Source organism: Dermatophagoides farinae, chromosome 1 (genome assembly GCF_024713945.1).
Source record: "Dermatophagoides farinae isolate YC_2012a chromosome 1, ASM2471394v1, whole genome shotgun sequence".
NCBI classification, from domain to species: domain Eukaryota; kingdom Metazoa; phylum Arthropoda; class Arachnida; order Sarcoptiformes; family Pyroglyphidae; genus Dermatophagoides; species Dermatophagoides farinae.
Window position 1 is genome coordinate 5,027,758 of NC_134677.1, and position 24,111 is coordinate 5,051,868.

A 24,111-nucleotide genomic window follows, 5' to 3' on the forward strand; every position below is an offset into this window, starting at 1 on the left:
AATGTTAGCAATTAAATGACCGTTATTTTTCAAGCTATTTATAGCACTCAACAGCTTTTGAAAAGTTTTCCATGACTAACAGTTTGATTTTTTTAAGGTTTTGGTTTTGAATCACAATTTCCACTATTACTACCATCGTTAATTTGGTACATAGAATTTGGGCCGTTATTCTTATTTGATTATTATGGCTGTTTTTGCATCACTTTTTATCATTATATAGTTATTATTATTATTATTATTATTGAATATCCATCTTATTGTTTAACTTTTTTTTTACTTTATCCTATGAGAATAGAACTTATTTTTTGTTGTTGTCTTCAAGACAACCAGTGATGGGCTCATAAATTTTTCTTTGCTCGTGGTAAATAGACCGATGATCATCAAGAAACGAAAAGCTTTTACGGCAAAAAAAATAGCCCATCATTATCCATATCATCAGTTTTTGTTTTTTTTTGTTGTATTTCTTTTCATGTCATAAAAAATTAATCAATTTTCTTTATCTTTATTTCTTGTTCATATCATTATTTTTCTTTTTATCAAAAATTTGTTATAAATCAATTCAGTTAATGTTGAAATGTTATGGATTAGTTTTACTAAGAAAAATTCACACACACACACACAACATGTAAAATGAAATTATGCACTACGCATGTAACACTTACCTGAATGACATTATTTTCCGATGTATTTGAATGTTTTGGAGCATTCAATCTACTGGTTGCACCATCTTCATCGGCATTATCATTATTATTATTATTATTATTATTGTTGTTGTTGTTATTACCATTATTATTATGACGATTCTTATGCTGTTGATGTTGATGATGATGATGATGATGATGATTGGTTTGATTGGCCATTTGTTGTGTACGATAGATGAATTTTTCCTGTTTGATTGCTTCACGGTAAATTTTATAATATGCCCATAACATTATACTACATGGTAGCCAAAATGATATTGTAGATGATATCAATGCATATGGAATATTAACAATCCAATCACATTGATCTGTATATAATTTTCGTTGTTCCATTGCTTCGGCTGTGGTATAGATTCCAGTAAACACTGGTATATAGGAGATCATTGCCGATAGAATCCATACACAAGTTAACATTATTGCCACACGTTTACCGGTCACTTTCATTGGATAATCCAATGGTTTTATTATTGCATAATAACGATCATAACTAATACATGATAGATGCATAATTGATGCTGTTGAAAATAATACATCACAACTGTTCCAAAAATCGCACACTAATGTATTAAATATCCATCTGTTGCTGATGACGACCGATGCATTAAATGTCATTGCAAATAACGCAACCAATATGTCGGCAAATGCCAATGATACAATAAAATAATTGGTAGTAATTCGTAAACGATGATGCCTATATAGTAGTATTGAAAAAATATAAACAAACAATATCATGAATGAAATTGAAACAAAAAAAATTTCTCACAAACAAATGTCATGTCAATGTATGTGTTTTTCTCTCTATGATTTGGTTATCGAACAACATCACGGAAATAAATGTAAGAACAAAAAATTTCGATGTTATCATTGTCTAAAAATTGAGTTTCAAAATTGACAATACAAGTATAATAAGACTATTATTTATATGGAATATTTTTCTTGTTTAGATTATATTTGTTCAATTCTTTTCATCATTGTTGTTGTCGTTTTCGCTTGTGTTTGTGTGTGTGTGTGCATATAAAGCAATGTCATCAATAGTCTCAATCAATCCGGTCTATCTGTTTTACATGATGATGTCTCTTTCTTAATTTCCGATTCATGTCCACTCAATCAAACAAGCTGACGGTTACACACTGTAGAAAATACACTCTCAATGTCGTTGATGTTTTAGTAGTTGTTGTTGTTATTCGTCATTGACAATGACGATAGCAACAACAAAGAAAGAGTAAGAATAAAAAAAAATCCAAAATCAGAATCTCAATCTCACATATAAACAAGCAGAAAAACGAAAAAAATGTCAGATATATCTCGATAATAAAAGAATAAAAATAAACGAAGTAACATTACTTGAATGAACTTGGATTCTGTTGTCCTCCACTCTATCAAACTTGAATGCAATAAAATTCATGCTCTAATTATTTGAATGTTCATTTATATATCTATGCAATGAATAGTGGCCAATTGCTTGATTTCAATTTAATTCATTCATACAAATAAACGAATGAATGAATTGAATTGATTAACGTGATCGACATTCGTGGTAAACATTTTTATAAAAACATATCAATATCATGTCATTATTATTATGATGAAGGAAATGAAAATTTATATAGAAAAACATAGAAAGAATTGGAAGCTTGTGGTGGGATAAATTTTGGAAAAAGAAGAAAGAGAGAGAAGGCCACCGACTGAACAATTCCGATATACTTACCGGAAGACAGCAATAATGACAAGAAGATTGCCAAATATGGCCGAAAAAATTATGGTACCCAATATCAAAACCTTGAGCACAATAATCACAATGTCGACCCAATCATTGATCAATGGTTCAATCATATCATTACTATCACTATTGATGATCATCATTGGTAATGAATTTGCAGTGGTTGTTGTTGTTATTGAAGCTACCGATGAAGTTGATAAATTCTTTGCAATCGAATCGATTGTTGTAGTAAACATTGCTGTGGCAGTGTCCATACTTGAATCTATCATATTTGATAATGATGGTAATATTGTCACCGCTGAATTAATGACTGATGATTGATCATTACCAACAAGATGATTGTAGATAGTACCATTTGGTTTATGTAGTAAAAAATAATTATCACTATCATTAGTGAATGATCCCGGTAAATCAGTCGATTGTAAATTTGTTGGTATAATTGTTGTTGCTGTTGTTGTTTGATTAAGATAGGCAGTTGGTATAATACTTGCATTTAATGCTGCACGAAATAGTCGATCAATAATAACTGATGGTAATGAACTCGATGATGATATTGGTAAATGTTTACGTTGTTTTTCATTATGATGATGATGATAGTGGTGATTTTTATTATGATGTAGATTCAATAATGATGATTTAAAGAAAGAAGAATGATCATGATCACTTGTTGAAAAATCAGAATTTTTTGATTTGATGAGCATTTTTTGTGGTCGTTGCCATGAAGCGAAGGAATCTAAATTTTCATCATCGTCATTTAGAATGAATTTATTCATATTCACATCAATAATATCATCATAATTTTTATCATTATATAGAACATCATTATCATCGCGAACAATAGCAGTTGATGATGATGGTGATGATGATTGAGATCGTCGTTCATTATTAGCCGTTATCATTATTGGCCGCATAACTGTACGCATTAAACGTATTAAATGTCCATCATCATCTGAACGTATCATACTACCATTGCTTGCCATTATCATGGACGGTGAGAATTTACTGGTATCATCTTCTGGTAAATGTATTACAGTGCCTTCATTTTCAATTTCAACATAATGACTAATATTGTTGTAATTTCTGGATGACTTGTCTGAATCAATTTCATCATCATTTAAATTCTGGTGGTTGTCATTATTATTATCCAAAATATCATCATCAAAATCAACATCACTGAAAACATCATCATTATAATCATTGTTGTCATCATAATCGGTATTTTTTATGAATGAAGTCATGGACGGCGATTGAAGTGGTTGATTCAAATAACGACGTGATGGTATTCTATGCGATGAAGACGATGATGAATATCGAAGTAAACGCTTAAATAACGATTTAGGTATCAAACTTGTGAACATATTCGATATGACACTATTATTTTTATCGATATTACTACTATCGTCGGGATTCACAACATTTTTTTGGCTTATCAAATTTTCACTTATCGTTGATGATATTGTAGGTTGCTTGGAAGCTACACTGATATTTGAAAGTTGAAAAATTTGACCAGAATTTAATGACAAAGATGATGTATAAAAATCAGGATGATAGTAATGATGATGAGGATGGAAATCATTTTTTGAAAAAGGAGAAAAAGTAGTAGAAGAATCACCCGTTATAATATTTGAAGCTAAAGAAGTTATTTGCGATGATGTTGAAGAATTGACAATATTGAGCGATATTCTTTGAATCCGGACGTTTGGAGTAATAGAAGATGGAGAAGATTGAGTTAAAAATAATTCTTTGTCACTGATGTCACTGTTGATGCTATTATTATCATCATCATCATCGCCAGTAACATCATCATCGTCATCATCGTCATCATAAGGAATTTCAACATCAAAATTATATTCAACATCATCATAATCATCATCACCGATGAATGTTTTGGCCATAGGTAATGAAAATGGTGACGATAATGTTTTCATGTCATCCATCATTCTTGGCATTGTCAGCGACATTGAACTATTTGATGTTGGTGTTGATGATAATTTGAATGATAAAGATTTCAAAGTAGGTTTCAATTGATTTGCATTAATCAATTTTGATAACGATGATTTTTTATTATGATATTGTTGATTATAATTGTGTTTATTATGATAATTTTGTTGGTCATATTCATGATGATGTTTTCGAACAAACACTAATGAATTTGAATTATGTTTATTATGATTATTCTCATTATTATTATTCAAGCAATTTATATATTCATCATCTCTATTGTTTAGATCGATATCATTATCAATATTGTTTTTCACGATTAGCTCTGAATTCTGTTTATTATTATTCATTATTGATGAAGATAAAATTTTCGGATTACTATGATGAACATAGTCTCTATTGAATGGCGAATATGGATATGATGGTTGTTCAATAGTTGTGGATTTAGTAGATTTTTCACTTTTCATTTTCACTCGTTTCCATTTCGAAATCATTTTTGTTTCTGTTTTTGTTACTCTCACTAAATTTGCCTCTACATTTGTATCTATCATTTTCACTGGATTCGTTGCCGACATATCGTTATCGACAACCGATTTTGTTGCTGTTGTCGTCGTCGTCATAGTCGTCATCATCGCTGTCGTTGCATCAATGATTGAAGCATTTTGATTCTCTTTGATTTCATTCATTGTCGACGACGATGTTGTTGTTGTTGTTGCATTCAACAATGATGTTCTAGTATCAGCAGTAGTTTTATCCATCATTTTATGATTTGTTGAATTAAATGTTTTGGCCATTGATGGTATTAATAACAACGACAACGATGATGATGATGATATTGAATTTGGCATTGCTAAAATAGTCGTTAATGTTGAGGCTGTTGATGATGTTGAGATTCTTGATTTCGACAATTTTTGAATTAATGTCGATGTCAATGTTGATGAACAGGCGAATGGTGAAGTAAAGAATGTGATAATTAATATGAATATTAATAAATAGAACCAAACATGTTCAAAGTTTGATGATGATGAGCATGGACGTTGTATTGATGATTTTAATGCTGGACGTTTGAATGTTTCGAATGAAAAATAATTTTTTGATGTTGATAATGATGATGAAGAAAAAGAGTTTTGATGTTTTTGGTTATTGCCATCAAATCGGCATACAGTTGGATTATTTTTATTAAAATTATGATCAATGGAAGCAAACGTCAATGTCGAAGATGATGTATTCGATGAAGATGATGGATTATGATGAATATTTCGGTTAGTTTCGTTATCTGTTGCGAACAATTTATATTCAGTTTTCGTTGTGGTTAAATTTGAAATCGTTGTCGATTTTAAATTTAATGAAGATGGAGATGGTGATAATAATTGAACAGACGATGATGAAGTTTTATTCACATTAATCCCATTGAATATATTCGATGATTCAAGAAATGTCAAATATTTTGATGTTGAAGAATGTGGTTGTAAATAGCATCGGCTTTCATTGATGATGATTTTAGCTGTTGCCTTTGGCTTTAATTCGAATTTCAAATGTTGTTTCAATGTATGAAACGTGATTAGATTGAATTTTCTATTTTTCTCATGTCCATCATCACCATGAGAATCATCATTTTGATTAGTATTATGTGTATAATAGTAGTGAAAATAATAATCATCTTTTGATAATGTGATTGTTTTGACAAACGTACCACCGTCGTTATTTTTGTGGTTTAGATCATCAAATTCATCATTAAAATTATTATTTAGATTTTTAATATAGAATTTATTTCTAAAATTAACACAAAAACTATTATTATTTGTTGATTGCACTGATGTTTTCAGTTGTTTATGTTGGTTATTCTTATCAACACAATAATCATTCTGAATGTAAACAGTTTTTATGTTAAAAACAGGGAATTCCAGTAATTGTAATTTCAGAAACAATGGCGCTTCATCATCCTCCACATCATCACCTATGGTCACGAAAATTGAATTGTCATAATCAAAAAACTTTTCACCAAACACACAATCACAATAACCATCACGATGACAATGACAATAATTATTGAAAAATAATAATATATTTGATGATTTATTATCGATTATTTCATTGTTGTCATTATCATCATCATCATCATCATCGCTGATGTAAAATTGTTTATTATATTTAAAATTATCCTCATCAACATAATCATCATCATCATCATGATTAATGTTGTTTATCGAAGTTAATGATGATTGTAAATATTTTCTTCGTCGTCTATGTTGACGATAGTGGAGACAAAATTTTTCTATTTTTCTTTCTAATCGTTGATGTTGTTGTTGTTGTTGTTGACAAAATTCAAAATCATTTCCATGGTCATAGTTGTTTAAATCAATTTGATTATTATGATGAGAATTTAGATGGCCAAATTGATTTGGTAGAAATTCTTGAGGCTGTCTGAAATAATCATAATTATTATTATTCTTATCATTAATGTTGATAATTATTTTGAATCCTATCATGATAAAATCAACAGGATGACAATTTTGAAGAGATTTGCCATCATGATCATAATCAACGGAATTATCATTTAGTAGCCATTGATCGTCATCACAAATTTCATCATTATCCCTGGCAAAATTTCTCTGACATTTTGAAACGTTCGTTGTTGTCGCCGTCGTTGTTAGTTTAGTGATTAATGATGACCAATAAAACGTCTGATCAAATTGAATGGGCGCCAAATTTAATTCATCATAATAAATTGAATCATTTGAATTTTTGTTTTGTTTTTGTCGTTCAATTTTTGTTAAATGAACATTATGGCAGTCCTCAAGTAATTGTATCCTATACGATTTTGATAATATAATACTACAATATCGATGATAATGATGATGATTCAGTTGATCGTATGAAATCGTTGATTTTTTCATACAACACCGACAATAATGGAAATTTATGCCGTTACCGGCAACGACACTGAATCGAATCTGATCATGATCATTAAGATCATCATCATCAACATAATAATCATGATCGTCTTGATCATGATCATCGTCATTCAAGTAACTGAAATCATATTTGGCGTCGGCGTCATTGACGGCGCTAAACTGATTCTGTTGTTTATGGTCGTAGCCGTATTTGTTGTGGTGGCCGTAGTGGCAGCTTTGGTTTTGATGTCGCTGGATACCGAAATCTAATGTAACTTTATCGTATTCGCCGCTACCATCATCATTATTATTATTGGAACTTTCATTACTATGATCCATGCTTCTTCTTTTTCGTTTTCGTTTGGTTTGTCGAAAATGGTACGAACATTTATGCTTCGAATGCAGTGAATTCATAGTCACTGGTATGATACTTTGATTATATGGATTCATTGTGGGTGTATACAACGTTGACGACAATAATGATGTATGGTTAATAGTAGAAGCATCGGGATGAAAATCGCCGTGATTCTTTAGATTTTTTTTCCATATATTTTGGCTTTCCGTTGACGGTACCGTTACTTTTGTTGGCCTAATAATAATTCCACTTTTGTGCATGATTTCATCCATTTCATGAAGAATCGTCCTTCGATGCTTTTGATAATGATGATGATGATGAATCGAGTTTGTCTTTGTACTATCATTATTATTCATTTGTTGTTGATGATCATTGTCCATAATTATCATTACATTAGATGAAAATAATGTGTGACAATGAAGAATGCCAATAGGTTTTCTATGTAAAAAATAATTTTTATTATACGATTCTTCGTTCGTTTGGATTTTGGTTAATGATTGATGTTGAATTTTAAAATGTATTCAATCTATATTATTTTAGGACAATAAAAGAGAAAAAATGAAAAAAAGTGTAAAAAATAATTAGTATAAATCAGAATGAAATAAGAATAGTTTTTCATGTAAATGAATTTTTTTTTGCTTTGAATATTCGAATTCCTGACGATCATTCGTCAAAATATTTTTCTCTCAATCTCATCCTGTTAGTTGTATTAGTTTATATTCCTCATCATCATTACCAATTGTATTATAGCATACATTGAAGTAAGTGTATAATTTTGGGAAAAAAAGTATTCGATGCTGATGATGATGTTCCTAGATGTATTATTGATGAATATTATTTATTCTTTTTCCGTTATCAGGTCACATGGCCTTTTATTCATATGATTCTTATATATACTGAAAAAATTATTCAGTTTAGTGAATATTTGCTCATTAAAATCTTGCATTCATTGTTTTGAATTTTCAAGAATTTGCTCATTTTTTTATGATTTATTTTCTGAATATCATCATCAGTAATAAAAGCTTCATTGAGTAATAATAATCATCATTATTATACAAATGTGTGGAAACTTAAAAAATGAAAATACAATATGCACATTTTTCATTCATCAATGGTTGATTCTCATTCACTGTATTTTTTTCAGAAGCCTTTAGATATGATGAAATCACAAAGATGAACGTCATTTCTTTTGATGTTTTGATCTTTGCGTTCAACGTATGTGGGTGAATAAAAGGTGCGTGTGTGTTGATGAAGGGATCCTAGGGATTTCTAGTTGTCTAGAATTTTTTCTAGCTACATAACACAATAGCAGATAAAAAGATGAAACAATTCATTTCACTTCATTTTTTTCTGATAAAACTATCGTACTTTGAAATAATAAAAGTAAACGAATAAATTGTATTGCGATAGAAATTTTGCATATTGGAATGATTGGCAAACAAACTGAATCAATAGCTGTGTAAAAAAATATAAAAAAAATAAATTCCTATATTTGATTCTATTATGAATACATGAACAGTATGAACCGTGTGAGCTAAAGATGAGTGAAATGTACAAAAGAAAACATAAAAAGAGGATAAATAACTGTAAAAAAATAAACGAATCAAAAAAAAAAATAATAATAATAATCCATGAATCGACATTGTCAGTAATGATGATGATAATGATCGCCACGATGACGACCACTATTTGTAAATCATGCCATATTGAGCATTACTACTCCAGATACCAAAAACAAAACAAAAAAAAAAAAAATAAAGAATTAAAGAATTATATAAGCTTCATTCGATTAGTTGTTATACTTGGTTTTGTCGATCGGCGTTTATATTGTACATTTTCAAATGTTGCCATTGTTGTTTAGAGATTTTTTCTATTTTATTTTTTGGTTTTGATCTTATCTGCTAAATCTATAATCTATTTAACTCATCAATTTTGTCTCTGAGGGTGTATAGAAAATTATCCCCAAATATGATTGATGGATTTTCGATACAATTTTTTTTGTTGGTTAAAGCTTATCGTTTATTATTGGTTTGTTGGTTGGATATATTTTTGGCTTTTCTCAGAATTTAATGTTTTTAGACATAATATATTCATGAACCATCGCTTTGAACGAAATTCTATTATTCTCTGTTGAATGAATGTGGAAAAGTCAGAATTTTTTCCGTTCATTGTAATTTATTATACAAAAAGTAAAAATACATTCTTGTTTGCCATCAGATCTTGGTTTCCTCGTCCATAGTCACGATGAAAACACGAAAAAAAAATATTTTGATTGTTTCTGATTTGATTTCAATGATCATTGATAGATTTTCGAAACAAAATTATTGATTTTATAACGTTTGATCAGTTTGGCTGTTTTTCTTATTATTTTTGTCAATATATGTTAGATTTTATTCGATTCGATTTCTGGTTCAATGATTGATTTTTTTCCTATTTCATTTGTCCACATGTTTTAGATCTATTTTTATGTTGATATCGTAATGACACATCGATACTATCAATATATTTATACACTACAGTTGCTTATTATTACGAAAATTGAAAATATATTGAAAAATTTATTAAAAAAACCAAACTGTCATTCGATAATGTTATCTTGATTGTTAATTTGATTTGTGTAAATATTGACATAGTCGATAATAATAATAATACACACACACACACACATAAACACACGAACAAATCGACATTAGAAAAAACCTTTGGAGTGTATAAAAAGATCATTTAAATGGGGTAGAAAAGAGTATCTATCTACATTAGTTTATTCTTGTTGGAGAATATCAATTTCTTAATAATGATCATTATTTTCTTTGAACACTTGGTCATGAAAATAAACACCAACGTCTATGATTATCATATGTTTAATGCAAATGATATCAAGTTTTGTTTTGTTTATGAAATAAACAAAAAAAAACGTGTGCATATACAAGTGATTGGTTTATTCAATGAATTAAACTAATGATAAATTATCATCTTCAATCAATGGAAAGAAAAATAAAAATAAAAACAATAATATTGAATATATAATGCTGTGAAAAACGTATCAACATCATCAATTAAATTTGATTGATTGCAATGAATAGATTGTTTCATTTATCAATCAATCACTTGAATAATCGAATAAATAAATAAATGATTTTGGATAAAACTCATTCAATGCTTCCATCGATTGATTGAATGATAAAGTTTATTTTTTTTTCATGTATATAATTTGGTTCAGTTTCCTTTTTTTTCACTGTTTATAATTTATGGTAAAAAAAACTTTAGAAAAATCCACGATACAATATATATTGATATTTATTTTGTTATGAACGACAACGGAAGCGATCAAAATAATTATGTGCCCATAATTTATTAATAGTATGGTTATTATCAGAAAAATCATTAAATCTCTACCTTGGTTGATTGAAATGTTATTCAAGTCAATAAATGAGTCAATTCCGAGCAAAAAGAAAAAAATCCAAATATGAATGTTTAATCTCACCTAATCCGGAATGATTTATATCGAATTACAGTGACATTTTTGTCAAAAATGACCATTTATTTCAAAATGGTCATCGTTAGCTGATGTATCACTATAGAAAAAAATTTTAAATGAGGTTATTTTAGATGATGCTAAAGACAGAAAATAAATTCAAGACAGTGACTAGACTTGACTATAAAATTGTTCACTAAAAATTCTTTTTTGAGGAATTATTATCCATTCCATATCTGTTTGTAAATATAGTCCTTGATATTTGGCAAAAAAAAAATAAAAATGAAAATGAAAATATTTACAAAAATCAATAAACAAAATTCATCGATTCATCATTAACATTGCCATTGGCAATGACAAATATCGATTTTTATTTAGATAATTTTAAGAATAAAAAAAAATTCCTGTTTTTCAAGTATGTGTGTATCAAAAAAAACAACTTTTTTTAATCAATCATTATTAATCCGATAGATGATTTAATTACGATGTTGATTGGTTTAACAACTTTTTTTTATCATGTTGTTAGATTTTAGATTTTAGAACAGCAACGACAACAGCAACAACAACAAAAAATCGTCAGAACATTGGCCGAATAAATCTGTTGGCCTCATATAATGTGGAAAAAATCATCGCTTTATTAGCAATTAAAAAGCATATATAAATTAATGTAAAACCATTAATTTGTCATCAAGGAAAAAAAATTTGTTTCCCCTTGTTTTTTTTCCTTGTCATTTCTATGCTGATTTCGCAATATGTTGAAATTTTAATTTTTTTTTGGCTATAATCGACGCACCCGATTCTGGCAATGAGCAAAAAAAAAAAAAAATTTAGTTTTGAATTTCTCTTTTTCTCTGTCTATCATTGTTGTTGTCACATTGGAAAAAAAACATACATTATCAATGAAATGCATACAACATAAAATCATAGCTGATAATATCATTACACAATATGTTCATTATCATGATCTTCATGCTTATCACATTATCATTGAGTTTTTGTTAACATACAAAATATGTGAATTTCAAAAAAAAAATTAATTAATTACAAATCATATTTTATTTGAAAAATTTTTTTTATATACATATTAATTGTGCAAGATCGATTTATGTGTTTACAAAACTTCAAAATTTTCAAATAAATTTTTTTGTTTGTTCTTTCTCACAGTTAATTTATTATTAGCAAATAATAATGTTATTCAAATTAAGTGAAAAATCTAAAATGATAATTGAATTCCATAAATCTCCTTGGTCAATAAATGAATGAATGATTGATTGATTATAAACACATATTCATTGATTCAATCAATCGATCAATCTTTTTTTTCTGGGCAAACATTCAGATATATTAAAAGAAAGATTAAGGACAACAATAAAATCAAATTGATTGATCATTCATTTGATTGAATGATTGATATATTCATTTATCTTTTTCTTTTTTTTTGTCTAAATTCCTTCATAATACAATAATTTTTACGCACACACTAATTCAATTTATAGATTCATCAAATCTGTGAATTTGAATTCAGCAACTAACAATTTTAAATGGTTTTTACACATTCATATCGAAAATATCAATATCTGTATTTGGCAAATTTATTAATCCATTTTTGGCTACTATCATAACCCAAACATAAATCTATATTGAAATATAAAGAAAAAAAGCAATTAATCAATCATTTCAATTGAACTGACAATAGTTGAGAAATTGGATTCGATACTTCTTTCTTATTGAAAAAAAAATTATTTGAAAACTTAATATGATGATTACGATCATCATTGTGGTAGTTAACGTCATTATTGTTCATGATAGAATGAGACCTTTCCGGCAATTTTCTTCCCATTTCGATTTTGTAATACTTTTCTTTTTTTTCAAATTCTTTGTTTGCCACCGGAAAACATTTATTGAATTTTTTCCTTTTTCATGTTCTTGAAATGTTTATGTTATTGGTCAACTAATTCGAAAGATTTTTTCCATATATATGAAATGTGAGAAAAAATGCGGAAAAGCAAAAAATATGTTGTTGTTTTTCCAGTAAACATAAATTTTTAGTGTTTTTTTTTGTTGATGTTTTTACATTTATACCAAGTAAATTGAATATACCGCATGTCTGTTTGTATGGCTATAGTGCCTTATATAACCAAATACATACAAATGTATAGATTTATTCTTTTGTTTTTTTTTGTTTTGTTTACGGACCAACTACTGTCATTGGTTTTTCTTTGACCATTTTTTTTACCATTGATGTTTGTTTTGGGATCTTGATTCTTGCTCTTATTCCATTTATTTATTTGTTTTGTTTTGTTATTTTATTTGTATCGGTCTAGTCTTTGGCTTGTTTTTGCTGTAAAATTTGTTCATCATTGTCCGCTATTCTATTCTACTTTCACCAATAATAATAGATCGTTCGATAAGTCCTACCATCTTACTTTGTGCATAACATTCATGAAAATTTATATATGTGTATGTCCGTGTGTGTATGTGTGTGTGTGTGTGTGCGAAAGAGAGTTTCATATTTATATTTATTTATATACATTTCTTACTATGTTGCTATGATAGTTTGTTTCTTTTCTTGTATTATATTGTTGTTTTGCTATTTGTAAATATTGGTATAATATTGGCAATATGAATCCATTTGTTTGGATGGCATCTTTTTTTTTCATTTATTACATTTATTATATTTTGACATACTTTGATCTTTGTTTTTTTTTGTTGTATACCATATATATATGTGTGGTGAATATATGTGCAAGAATACAATATTGTATCCATTTGTCAAAGAATATGAGTGATCAATATATTGGATATTGTTTGTTTAATATATACAGTTTCTTTTTTTTCATCTGATCTTTGTTCATTGTTATTATTATTGTCGTGATTCTTCATTGTTTTTTTGTTGTTGTTGTTGTTGTTTGATTATTTTAGTTCTATATTAACATTTTTATTGTGAGTTATATTTATAATATAGAAACTAAATAATTGTCATTTTTTTCTGTTTTCAGCTAAAATATTAGTTTCAGGAATGAATGAAAAAAAATACTACTGTTAAGAATAAGAAAAATCTATTCTTTAATATTTTGACTTGTTAGCAAAAAATAATAATATTTGCCGATCAAATCTAGTGATTGTATGCTATATAGTCATTAACGATTTGTTTAGCTTCATTTATCGGTATTTGAGATATATAAAACAATAACGATGATCATAATCATAATAATTATGATATTTTCTCAATCTTTTTTTTCTGGGAATATTCCTCTACAAAACATTGTCGTAGCTAATGATTTGGCTTAGATATTTTTTTTTTGTTTTGTTTCTTGTTTCGGTATGTCCTTGGGATTATCATTTCATTCTATAAGCTTGTATTCACAAAATCTTTAATGAATAAAAGAATCGAAAAAAAGAAGAAGACTACTTCTACTACCATCATCAACAATATTATAAGATGGTAATAAATGAGTGAGATCTTGTTCGATTCGATGTGAACTTTCTTTCAATGATTATAATAATAATAATAATAATAATGAAAATGATGATGATGATGATGATCAAGGATTTAGAAGAAAAATTGCTCAATATTTATTGGCTCAAGTATAATCCGTATAGCAAAAAAAAGAAAGTGAGAGAGAGAGAAAGAGAAAAATTCATTGAATGTTATGCACCATAATGATTATCAAGGGAATATTACAAAATAAACCTTTTGGAAATTGATTATGTCTCAATTCAAAAACTCACTTGTATTTTCCATTATTATTGTTTCAATATGCGTTGATATTAAGCTAAAATTTTCATGAGATGTGCCATATAAAAATAAAACAGGAAGAAACGAAAAAAAACATGCGTTGGCAATTAATTTAATTCAAAGTTTCGTTTTTTCATTGTTTCGTTTTTCAGTTGGTTGGCGTTGTATTCATGTTATTTTAATATTTATGCTGCTATTTCGAGTCGATTTTAGAATTTTTTCCTGTATCATTCATATAAATTCTTGTATAATTTGACAATTTTAATGATGTGTCGTTTTCTTTATTTTTTTCAAATTTTATCACCATATCATTTCAAAATTGGTGGTGAATATGTTGACAATTTCATCACATAGACACAAACAGACACACAAACACACACACACACAAACACTTACAATAAAAACTTCAGTAAACACACAGAAACAACTTATAAAGAATCAGCCAGAATAAACGTGAAAATGAAAACAATATTCGAATCGACCCCGTAGAGAATTGACTTGATTATGTTTTGATTTTTTTTTTTTTTTGGTTTGATGATGTATGATGTTCAAAACAAAGATCGAGTAAATAGGTGGATTTTTGATTTTAAAATGAAATTGGTATTGAATTTTTTGCTTTTCATTGCAAAGAGGGAGAGAGAAAGATTAAAGAATATATATTGAAATAAAAACACTTGAATTGAAAATTGAGCTAAATAAATCAATTGAAAGATGAATGAATGAATGAATTAAATGAGTGGGAAAAAAAAGTGAAGAAAAAAATCAAACACAACACTTTCATGATGATGTTGATCATTATTATTATCATTATCATCATCTCTTGAGGAATTTAAACAGAAAAAAAAAGTTTTAGAAAAGGAAATTCTTCATTTTTTCTTTCTGTATGTTTTTGCTTGATTCGTTTATATATTTTTGGCCCAAATCCTGTCCTGATGAATAGATAGTAAGTGAGAGAAAGAAAAAAAAAATTCAAAAACATGAAGACATAAGAATTAATTTAATGATAATGATGAGGATGACTATAAGAAACAAAAACGATCTTGAAAATGAGAAAAATGAGGATGTATGTATGTTGTTGTTGTTGTTGTCGTCGTTGTTGTTGAGCAAATTAAATATAAGTGTGTGTGTATGTGTGTTATAATTTTTGGCTTTTTGTAATTTGTGTGTTCGTGCATATATGCATATATATCATCTTTATGATGATGATTATCGAAATCATCATCAGCATCATGGTGTTTGTAATGATCATCATAATTTTGATCATGGCAACAACGCTATAATTCTGGCATCAAACATTATCTTTCTTACGGCCAAAATTCTGTCGTTTGTTGGAAAAAAATATATCAATGTTGATATTGTTGCCATATTTATAATATTGCTATTATCAATATTGTATCATATTGATGATAGTAGTCCATACGCTTTTTTACTTGTCATTTCAAAGAAAAGAATAATCAATGTGTTGTTTGTTTGTTTGTTTGTTTTAATTAATTTTCACTGTAAGACGTTTAGCTATACTTTTTGTAATAGCGAAAAAATGATAATAATGTTAATTTGAAACAAGATTTTTTTTTCTTCGATAAAAAAGATGAAAAATATATAAAATTTTGGTGAAAATAATTTTTTTTTTGTTATTTGATTTCTCTCAAGTGAATGAATAGCGTCAAAAAACGAATGATGTTCTCAATATATGACTGGATGGATGGATGAATGGATGACTATATGAATAAGGTATGTCAATGTTTGGAGAAAAATATCAGCTAAATTTTTTTTTCGTATTTGAAAGATTTTTGTTGTTTGTTTGTTTGAGCCAAAAAAAAAAAAAAATAAAATTCGTTGCTTGTAGAATGATAGAATAATATCTTGTCTTTTGTATCTCTGATCCTAATGAATGAACGAGAGAAAAAAAAATGAGAGAAAAAAAAGTGATATTATTAGTCCCATTGACAATCATCATCATCGTCGTCATCGTTGTCGTCGTCGAAGTTTTCAGTTGTCGTTGTTGTCGTAGTCATCATCATCATCATCATCATCATGTTCATCAATTTAAATGAACAAAAGCAAACGTTTTATGTGTATATATGAAACGAAATAATTATATAGACATTCATTAGATAAATTTATTCTATGTGCTGTCCATTTAATTTTGCCATATTTTTAATCAATGATGTATTATATTATGTATTTTCAACCATGTTCTATATATTTTTTTTACTCCAATTTTTTATTCGTGTTTTATTTATCACTGTTATCATCATTATTACCATCATCATCATCATCATCATCATTTCCATCATCCGACATTTGGAGCATTTTTTATGCCAAGTAGAGAAAAATATTTGTTACTAAAAATATCCAAAAAAATATGGTACCACACAATCAAACGATCGAACGAATGACTGACTAAATGATTACAAAAAAAAGACAACAACGGAAAGGATTCTATTTTTTTTTCACTCGTTGTTTGTGTGCATTGCACACGTTTTTTTTTTTTTTTGTTATTTTTGAAAATTTGTTTTTGTTCTTCTATGTTTGTTTCAATTTTCTATGCCAATGTAACAATAGTAATAATTTAAAGTTATACGAGAAAAAAAAATTCAAGGTTTTCAATGTCTATTTCAAGCATTCGTTATCATAACGAATCATCATATATATATATAATTTGTTTATTTCTCATTCTAATATTTTTTTCCCCATTTAGATACATGGTTTCTGCAATAAATTTTTTTTTTTTTGCTTTCATTTTGTTCAAACAACAACTATTTACATATTTTGCTTGTTATATGAACAATGATGATGATTAACCCTTTGGTTGGCAAAAATTAACTACATATATAACAAGAAATGAATTTTTTCAATTTTCTTTTTCCGTTCCGTCAAGACAGCAACAAGAATTTATTTTCTTTTGCTCAAGTTTTTTTCCCTTGTTTTGATTATTATCACGATTATTATATTGTTATTATTTGTGAAAACAAAATTTTTCCATCATTCAAATGAATTTAGTCATGCATCGATGAAATAAAAGAAAACTTTTTTTTGTATGTATGAAATTCAATTTCGAAAATTTTTTTGTAATACAACTATATAGTCACACAAATTTGATTGTACATTATTTTTGGATGGCAGAATAGATGGTTCTTTTTTTCTGATTACTAAATTCAATTTGAAATTCATTATTGAATTCAGTAATAATAATCATTATCTATTCCATTGTCTATTGAATGAGTAGAAACAAAAGAAAAATAAAATTAAAAATTTTAGAACCAAATCCCCGAAGGCAGTATTTACATGAATTAAACAGGAAAAAAATATCAACTTATTCATCATAAATTATTTTAACTTTTTTTCCGGAACCGAACTTTATAATTCAATTTTAATCAACATTGTCATCAATCTCTGTAATATGTCTAATAATTTGTTATAATAGGAATTGAGTTATAATGTAAAGAAAATTAAACGATTCCTAAACATGAATACAAAAAAAGAATTTCATTGAAAGATGACGATCATATAAGAATTGAAAACAATAAACTATGGTACAAAGTTTTGGTATTTCTGTTTGAAAATAAAATTCCTAAAAGATGAAAATGATAATTTTTTTATCATAAAAAAAGATGCAAAAAAAAAGTTTTTTTGCAAACTGATAAATTTTCTGACATTATGGGATCAGGTTGAAAATTCTTTCTAAAATTTTCTTATTCAATTCGACTGATATCATGATAAGAAAATTTCAAATTCTACTAGGCAGCATATAATTTTCATTATTTTTTGTCAATAAACATTTTCTATATACAGAAACAGTTACCTTTTTTGAAAGGAAAATAATTGAGACACAGTGTCAACATGAAAAAAAAAACAAAAAAAAAAAAAAATTGAGCAACATAATATAATTATATATCATAATTATTGTCAACACTGTTATCTTTGTACATCATCATTATGAACAAAGTGTGAATCTATCAGAATCGGTGAGAAAAGAGAAAGAGAGAGAGAGAGAGAGATAGAGAGAGCGAGTGAGTGAAAAGAAATAAAATAAAAACTTTAGCATCCGGTAGTAAAATGAACGAACTTTCAAACCAAAAACTTTTCCATCCATTTTTCCATATTATTTTTCACTATTTGTACATTCTTTGTATTTGTAAACTTTTTTTTTTTGGTAATAGCACAGAATTTTCTCTCCTTCTCTTCTGTTCATCATCATCATCATCAGAAATTCACCGATGGCCGAACCAAAATTAATTTTGGAACAGGCAAAAAAAAACTTTAGTTTCCAAATTTGTCTAAAAACTATAGCAGAACCATACACACATACACACAAATCACTACGGAAAATAAGCTCCATTTGATTATGGTCGAAAAACTTCATTCTCACAATCACCATCAGGCACAAGTAATACAATTTTTTTTTTGTTGTTTCGTTCGGACAATTGCGAGCAACATCAATGAAAATGTATGATAATGAGCATCGTTGCCATCATCATCATCATCAACATCATTCATTTGTACGTACGGAAAATACGATTATACCGATTGCAATATGCCATGTGTATTTTATTTCATTAAAAAAAATTTTTTTTTGTCTTCTTCACTTTCACATTAAATTCAAAATAATTTTGATGTATGTATGTCTGTTTTGTATGAACTTTTCCCTATATGAATACAATGACAATGAAATAATGTACGGCCAGAATATAATAAGAAGATTAATTCCAATGGTAATGATTGTGGTAATAATATTCGTCACAATAATATTTTTATACTATTATTCATTCATATAATATGCATGTGTTATTTTGTTCATATCAAAACGATAATGTTTCCAGTGTATTTATTCTATTTGAGCTTCTTTTCTTTTTTGATACAAAATTCTTCATCATATTTGTGTTGTAAATTGATTTTTTTTTCATTTGATAGATTTTTGTAATGATAGTAATGTTCAACTATTGATTCTTATGAATTTGTATTTGATTTGTTTTTTTTTGTTTCTATCAGATTTGTATTCTTTTTTTTTTGGCTGCAAATATTGGTTAGTCTAAAATCAATAAGTGTGAGAGAAATTCTAATTAATTAATTTTAATGGTGATTATTATACTAACATTTTTATTTTGTTTATCAATCTCGCCATATCACCATTCATTTTAATATTTTTTTTATCGTCAGTAATTTAATAATAATGTTACACATGTCTATGCTTTATGTGTATATTACATTTCCTTTTTTTTCTCATTGTATTCTACATTATTTTATTATTTTTTCATGTTCATGATGATGGAATTTTAAGTACATAATGATGATCATAGATGGAGAGAAAGTTTTTTTTTGAAAGAATATATTAGTGAGTTATCAAAATAAATGAAAAAAATGAAATTTATATCTGGAATGATAATAATGGACAAGGAATCCAAGAAGAAAAAAAAATGAAAGAAAATAATGCTGGTAATGAGAGTGCCATAATTTTTTTTTTTTGCAGTCGGCACACACATTCGTAAAATTGATAAAATTTTAAAATACCCTCTATCGAAGTGCCCGTTTGTGGTTGAAACCTTTCAATACACACACACACATGCACTTTATTTTGATATAATTCAGAAGCGAATGAAAAATGAAAAATAACATTGCTTCAGGAATTTAATTTTATTTTCACTCTTTTGATGCTTTTATTCAAGTAATGCAATAGAAATCATCATAAACTTTCCTAGTCTGATGATTTTGTCTACCAGATGGATCTACTGAGTAAGAAAAAGTATACTTTTTTCGAAGTAATAGATTCATATATTTCTTATTTTATTAGTTTGTTTCGTTTTTCATTTTCAAAAATTGTGCAATGTATTAAGTTTTGTCATTATGGAATTTTTTTTTGTTCTTTTAAAGAATTTTTTAACTACCTTTAATCAAAAGTTTCTGCTCTAATTTATCCAATTACTAGATTTATTTGATTTTATTCAAGAGAAAAAATTCTTAGAGTTATTATATCCAAGTTTTATATTTAAATAAAGCCAAATGGTGCTCATAATGATGACGATGATGATGCTGATGTTCACATCATTCTGAATTCAATACAACAATATTTACAAAAAAAAATCATGGCAAGAGTTTTTTTTTATTGCATTGTACGGCGATTTCAGTATCATTATCATCATCAATATTATCAGAATCATTTGAAACAAACTGGCTCTTTGACTATCTATACATTCTGGTAGTCATTATATAATGATGCCATGATGAGACGAAAAAAAAATTGTTTGAAAATGGACAATGTATGTATGTACAATGTACCATTAAATAAAATGTGATTGCCTGTTATTTTTTTTTTATTTTTTTTTGATGGTTTCTGTGTTCATATTTTGGTTAGCCAGAATCTTGAATGAACAAAAAAAACCTATATAAATAACCAGGAAGAAAAAACCAAATGGATATATATATTCGTCATGGATCAATTTATTGCAAAAATTGCGTAATTAACACACACACACACAAACACACTGAGAGACAGACAAACAACCTACACCCGAACAAATACAGTAAATATGTGAATTGAAAATGATCATACTGAACGACCACAATTGGCTTTTTTTCATTTTTTTCCTACTATCTAAAAATATTCTTGTTTTTCATGACAGAAGGTTATTTTTTCCATTGTCTACTGAATGAAATATGGCAGAATATATTGGTGAATTTTTAGTCTATATATATGCACACACAAAAACATGTGTGTGTGTTTCCATCGTAACCGGAATGAAAAAAAATGAGAATTTCTACCAAATTGTTGTCAGTATTTCCTTTTGCTTGTATTTATTTTGCTCTTAAATTTTTTTTTATTCACAAAAATTTGTCAGCCCCCATCGTTTTTTCTTGCTATATCTTTTTTTTTGCCATTTTCGCTTGGAAAAATTTTCATATTCTCTTTTCGCCACCATGGCATCGTATATTAACATGATAATATGTTCACATCGCTTCCAATTCTTGCAGTATAACGAATATTTTCTCATTTGATTTTTTTTTTGAAAATACATTTTAATGGAAACAAAAAAAAATGATTTATATTGATATTTCATAGTTTCATTTCAATCATTGATAATTAGGTTATGATGATATTGAAATTTACATTCTATATCTAATGATTATTTTCAAATTTTTTTTAAAATGAATTAGAATCATCTGTTTAATTAGAATATGATTTTCCATTGAATAAAATGAACAAAAATTATATCTATTGCTATAGGGATTTGATTAATCAATTTCATTTTTTTTCATCATTATTATTTGTCATTTTTTTCTATACTAAATCCCATTTCAAGTTATATAAAATACTACTGAAAATGAAAGTTTTTCCTCACTCACTTAGTTTCACATTTCTAAAAGAACAACAACAACAAAAAACATTGACAAAAGTAGTTATAATCCCTCAAATCCCGAATAAATTGGCAAAACGGAAAAAGGTTTTGTTTACTGTTGTGTGTTTTTTTTTGTTTCTTGAATATTTTTCTCACTATCAAAATTATAACCGATATATATATTTTTTTTCAAAAAGTTAGAGATTTATTGGAAACCCCCAAGAGAAAGAGAATTCTATTTATTCATTTGATATGAATATTCATATGAATATAAAATGAGAAAATGAAAATGAAAGAAAAATATAATTGCAGAATAAATGAATGAAACCATCCATCACCATTGATCAGGTATATTATGCATGTCAAATATATATATATTACTTTTATTTGGAATAATTTTTTTTCTCCATTCAACTCTTTTCATCCATTGGTGCACATATTATTTTCATTTCATTCACTTGTACATACATCAAAGCTGATAGACGAAAAAAAAAATTTTTTTTTTTTACTTAGTATTCGTTCATGGAAACGGTATTAAATAGTCATCATGGATTTGCCATTTTCTCGATTCTGAACTGGTCGTGTTAGTTTGGACATTTGTCATTTTCCGATTCTAGCTTTGAAAGAACAACTCTTTTGCTATGCACTGGTGAAATATGTGTGTATGTATTTTTGATTTAAATGAAATAAAAAGATTAAATGTACGTATACGTATTATTTGTCTTCATTGTCAATTTGATGTTTTGGATGATTGGTTAATGGTTGGTTTGGCCGTTGTTGTGACGCTTGGTTTAGTTTATATATTGTTTTGGTTGTCTTGGTAGTGGCTTTAACTTATTGGCTACCACCATTTGAAAAAAAATTCAATAGACCAGCGGCTTAAAAATTTCATTGGTATACGACTCATATATGAGACAATGGTCTATGGAAGAAAATTTAGGCCGCTTGGTAGTCAATGAGTTAATCATACAAATATACGGTTCACAAACCACCATCATCCAAATACCAACTTTAACAAACATCAATATCTATTTCAAGTGAAAATAACAAAAAATGAATGAAAATAAATTGCGTCCGACGACCGTCTCCTCATTTTCATTCATGCTGTATTTTTTCCATGGTTCAGTCGTTCATTTTTGGTTACCATCACGGTTTGCTCGTTTAACTTTCATGAAATATATCTGAAAATTTTCGGTTAGTCAATTCGTTTTCAGTTATATCTAGACATTCTATTCTAGTAACAGAATAAAATCCGTTTGAGAAAAAGAAAATTGTGAGAGGAGATTTTTTTTTCTCTCCACCGTAAAATGATCCTATGTTTCATTTAAACACTACTACTCATATTCTATTTATTGACAATGTTTTCTATTGAATTTTTATTCAATCGATCTGGCCTGAAAATAAAACATTTTTTTTTTCTTCTTCATTCAATGACTTTTTTTTGAAAACATCATTTCCAATTGAAACAGCCAGGCATGATGTTTATTTGCTTGTTATATTATTGATAATAATAGTGCAAATGATGATGATATCACTAATCATGCTTGATGAGCAAATGCAAAAAAAAAAAAATATAAAGAAACGTGAAAACAGCACCAAAATTGAAATGATTCTCTATAAGTAGCAGTAGGTTTGTCATCATTCATATAGAATACATTGCATTTTTTCGTTTTTTTTTGAGCTAATGATGCTAAAATATTTGTTCATCCTCAGAGACGATAACAATGAAATGGCCAAAGAGAAAAAGAGAAATCTTCTATCGATTATTATATTAGACTTTCTTTTTTTGTTTCGAATAGATTTTATTTGCTATCAATTTTTCGTTGTTCTTGATGAATATTTCTATTTTTTTTTTGAATTTTTATTTGCCTTTTCATTTCTACTGCTATTGTATAATGATGATAATTATTTTTCCTAAATATGAAGAACAGAAATGTTTTTTTTTTTTTGAT

At 27.4% G+C, this 24,111-nt stretch overlaps 1 protein-coding gene across 2 annotated transcripts in view; it reads right to left on the reverse strand.

Moving 5' to 3' along the window:
* LOC124492070 (uncharacterized) overlaps positions 1 to 24,111 on the reverse strand; it is a 64,731-nt gene that overhangs the window by 14,958 nt on the left and 25,662 nt on the right. Inside the window, exons 3-5 of one of the 2 annotated variants that reach the window (XM_075735896.1) lie at positions 14,819 to 16,709; positions 2,410 to 8,137; positions 663 to 1,392 (exon numbers count right to left, since the gene is read on the reverse strand). In XM_075735896.1, the coding sequence (XP_075592011.1) occupies positions 663 to 1,392; positions 2,410 to 8,000 (6,321 nt within the window). In that variant the 5' untranslated portion in view covers positions 8,001 to 8,137; positions 14,819 to 16,709. The remainder of the gene's footprint in view (positions 1 to 662; positions 1,393 to 2,409; positions 8,138 to 14,818; positions 16,710 to 24,111) is intronic. The other variant, XM_047054855.2, reaches the window with a different exon arrangement.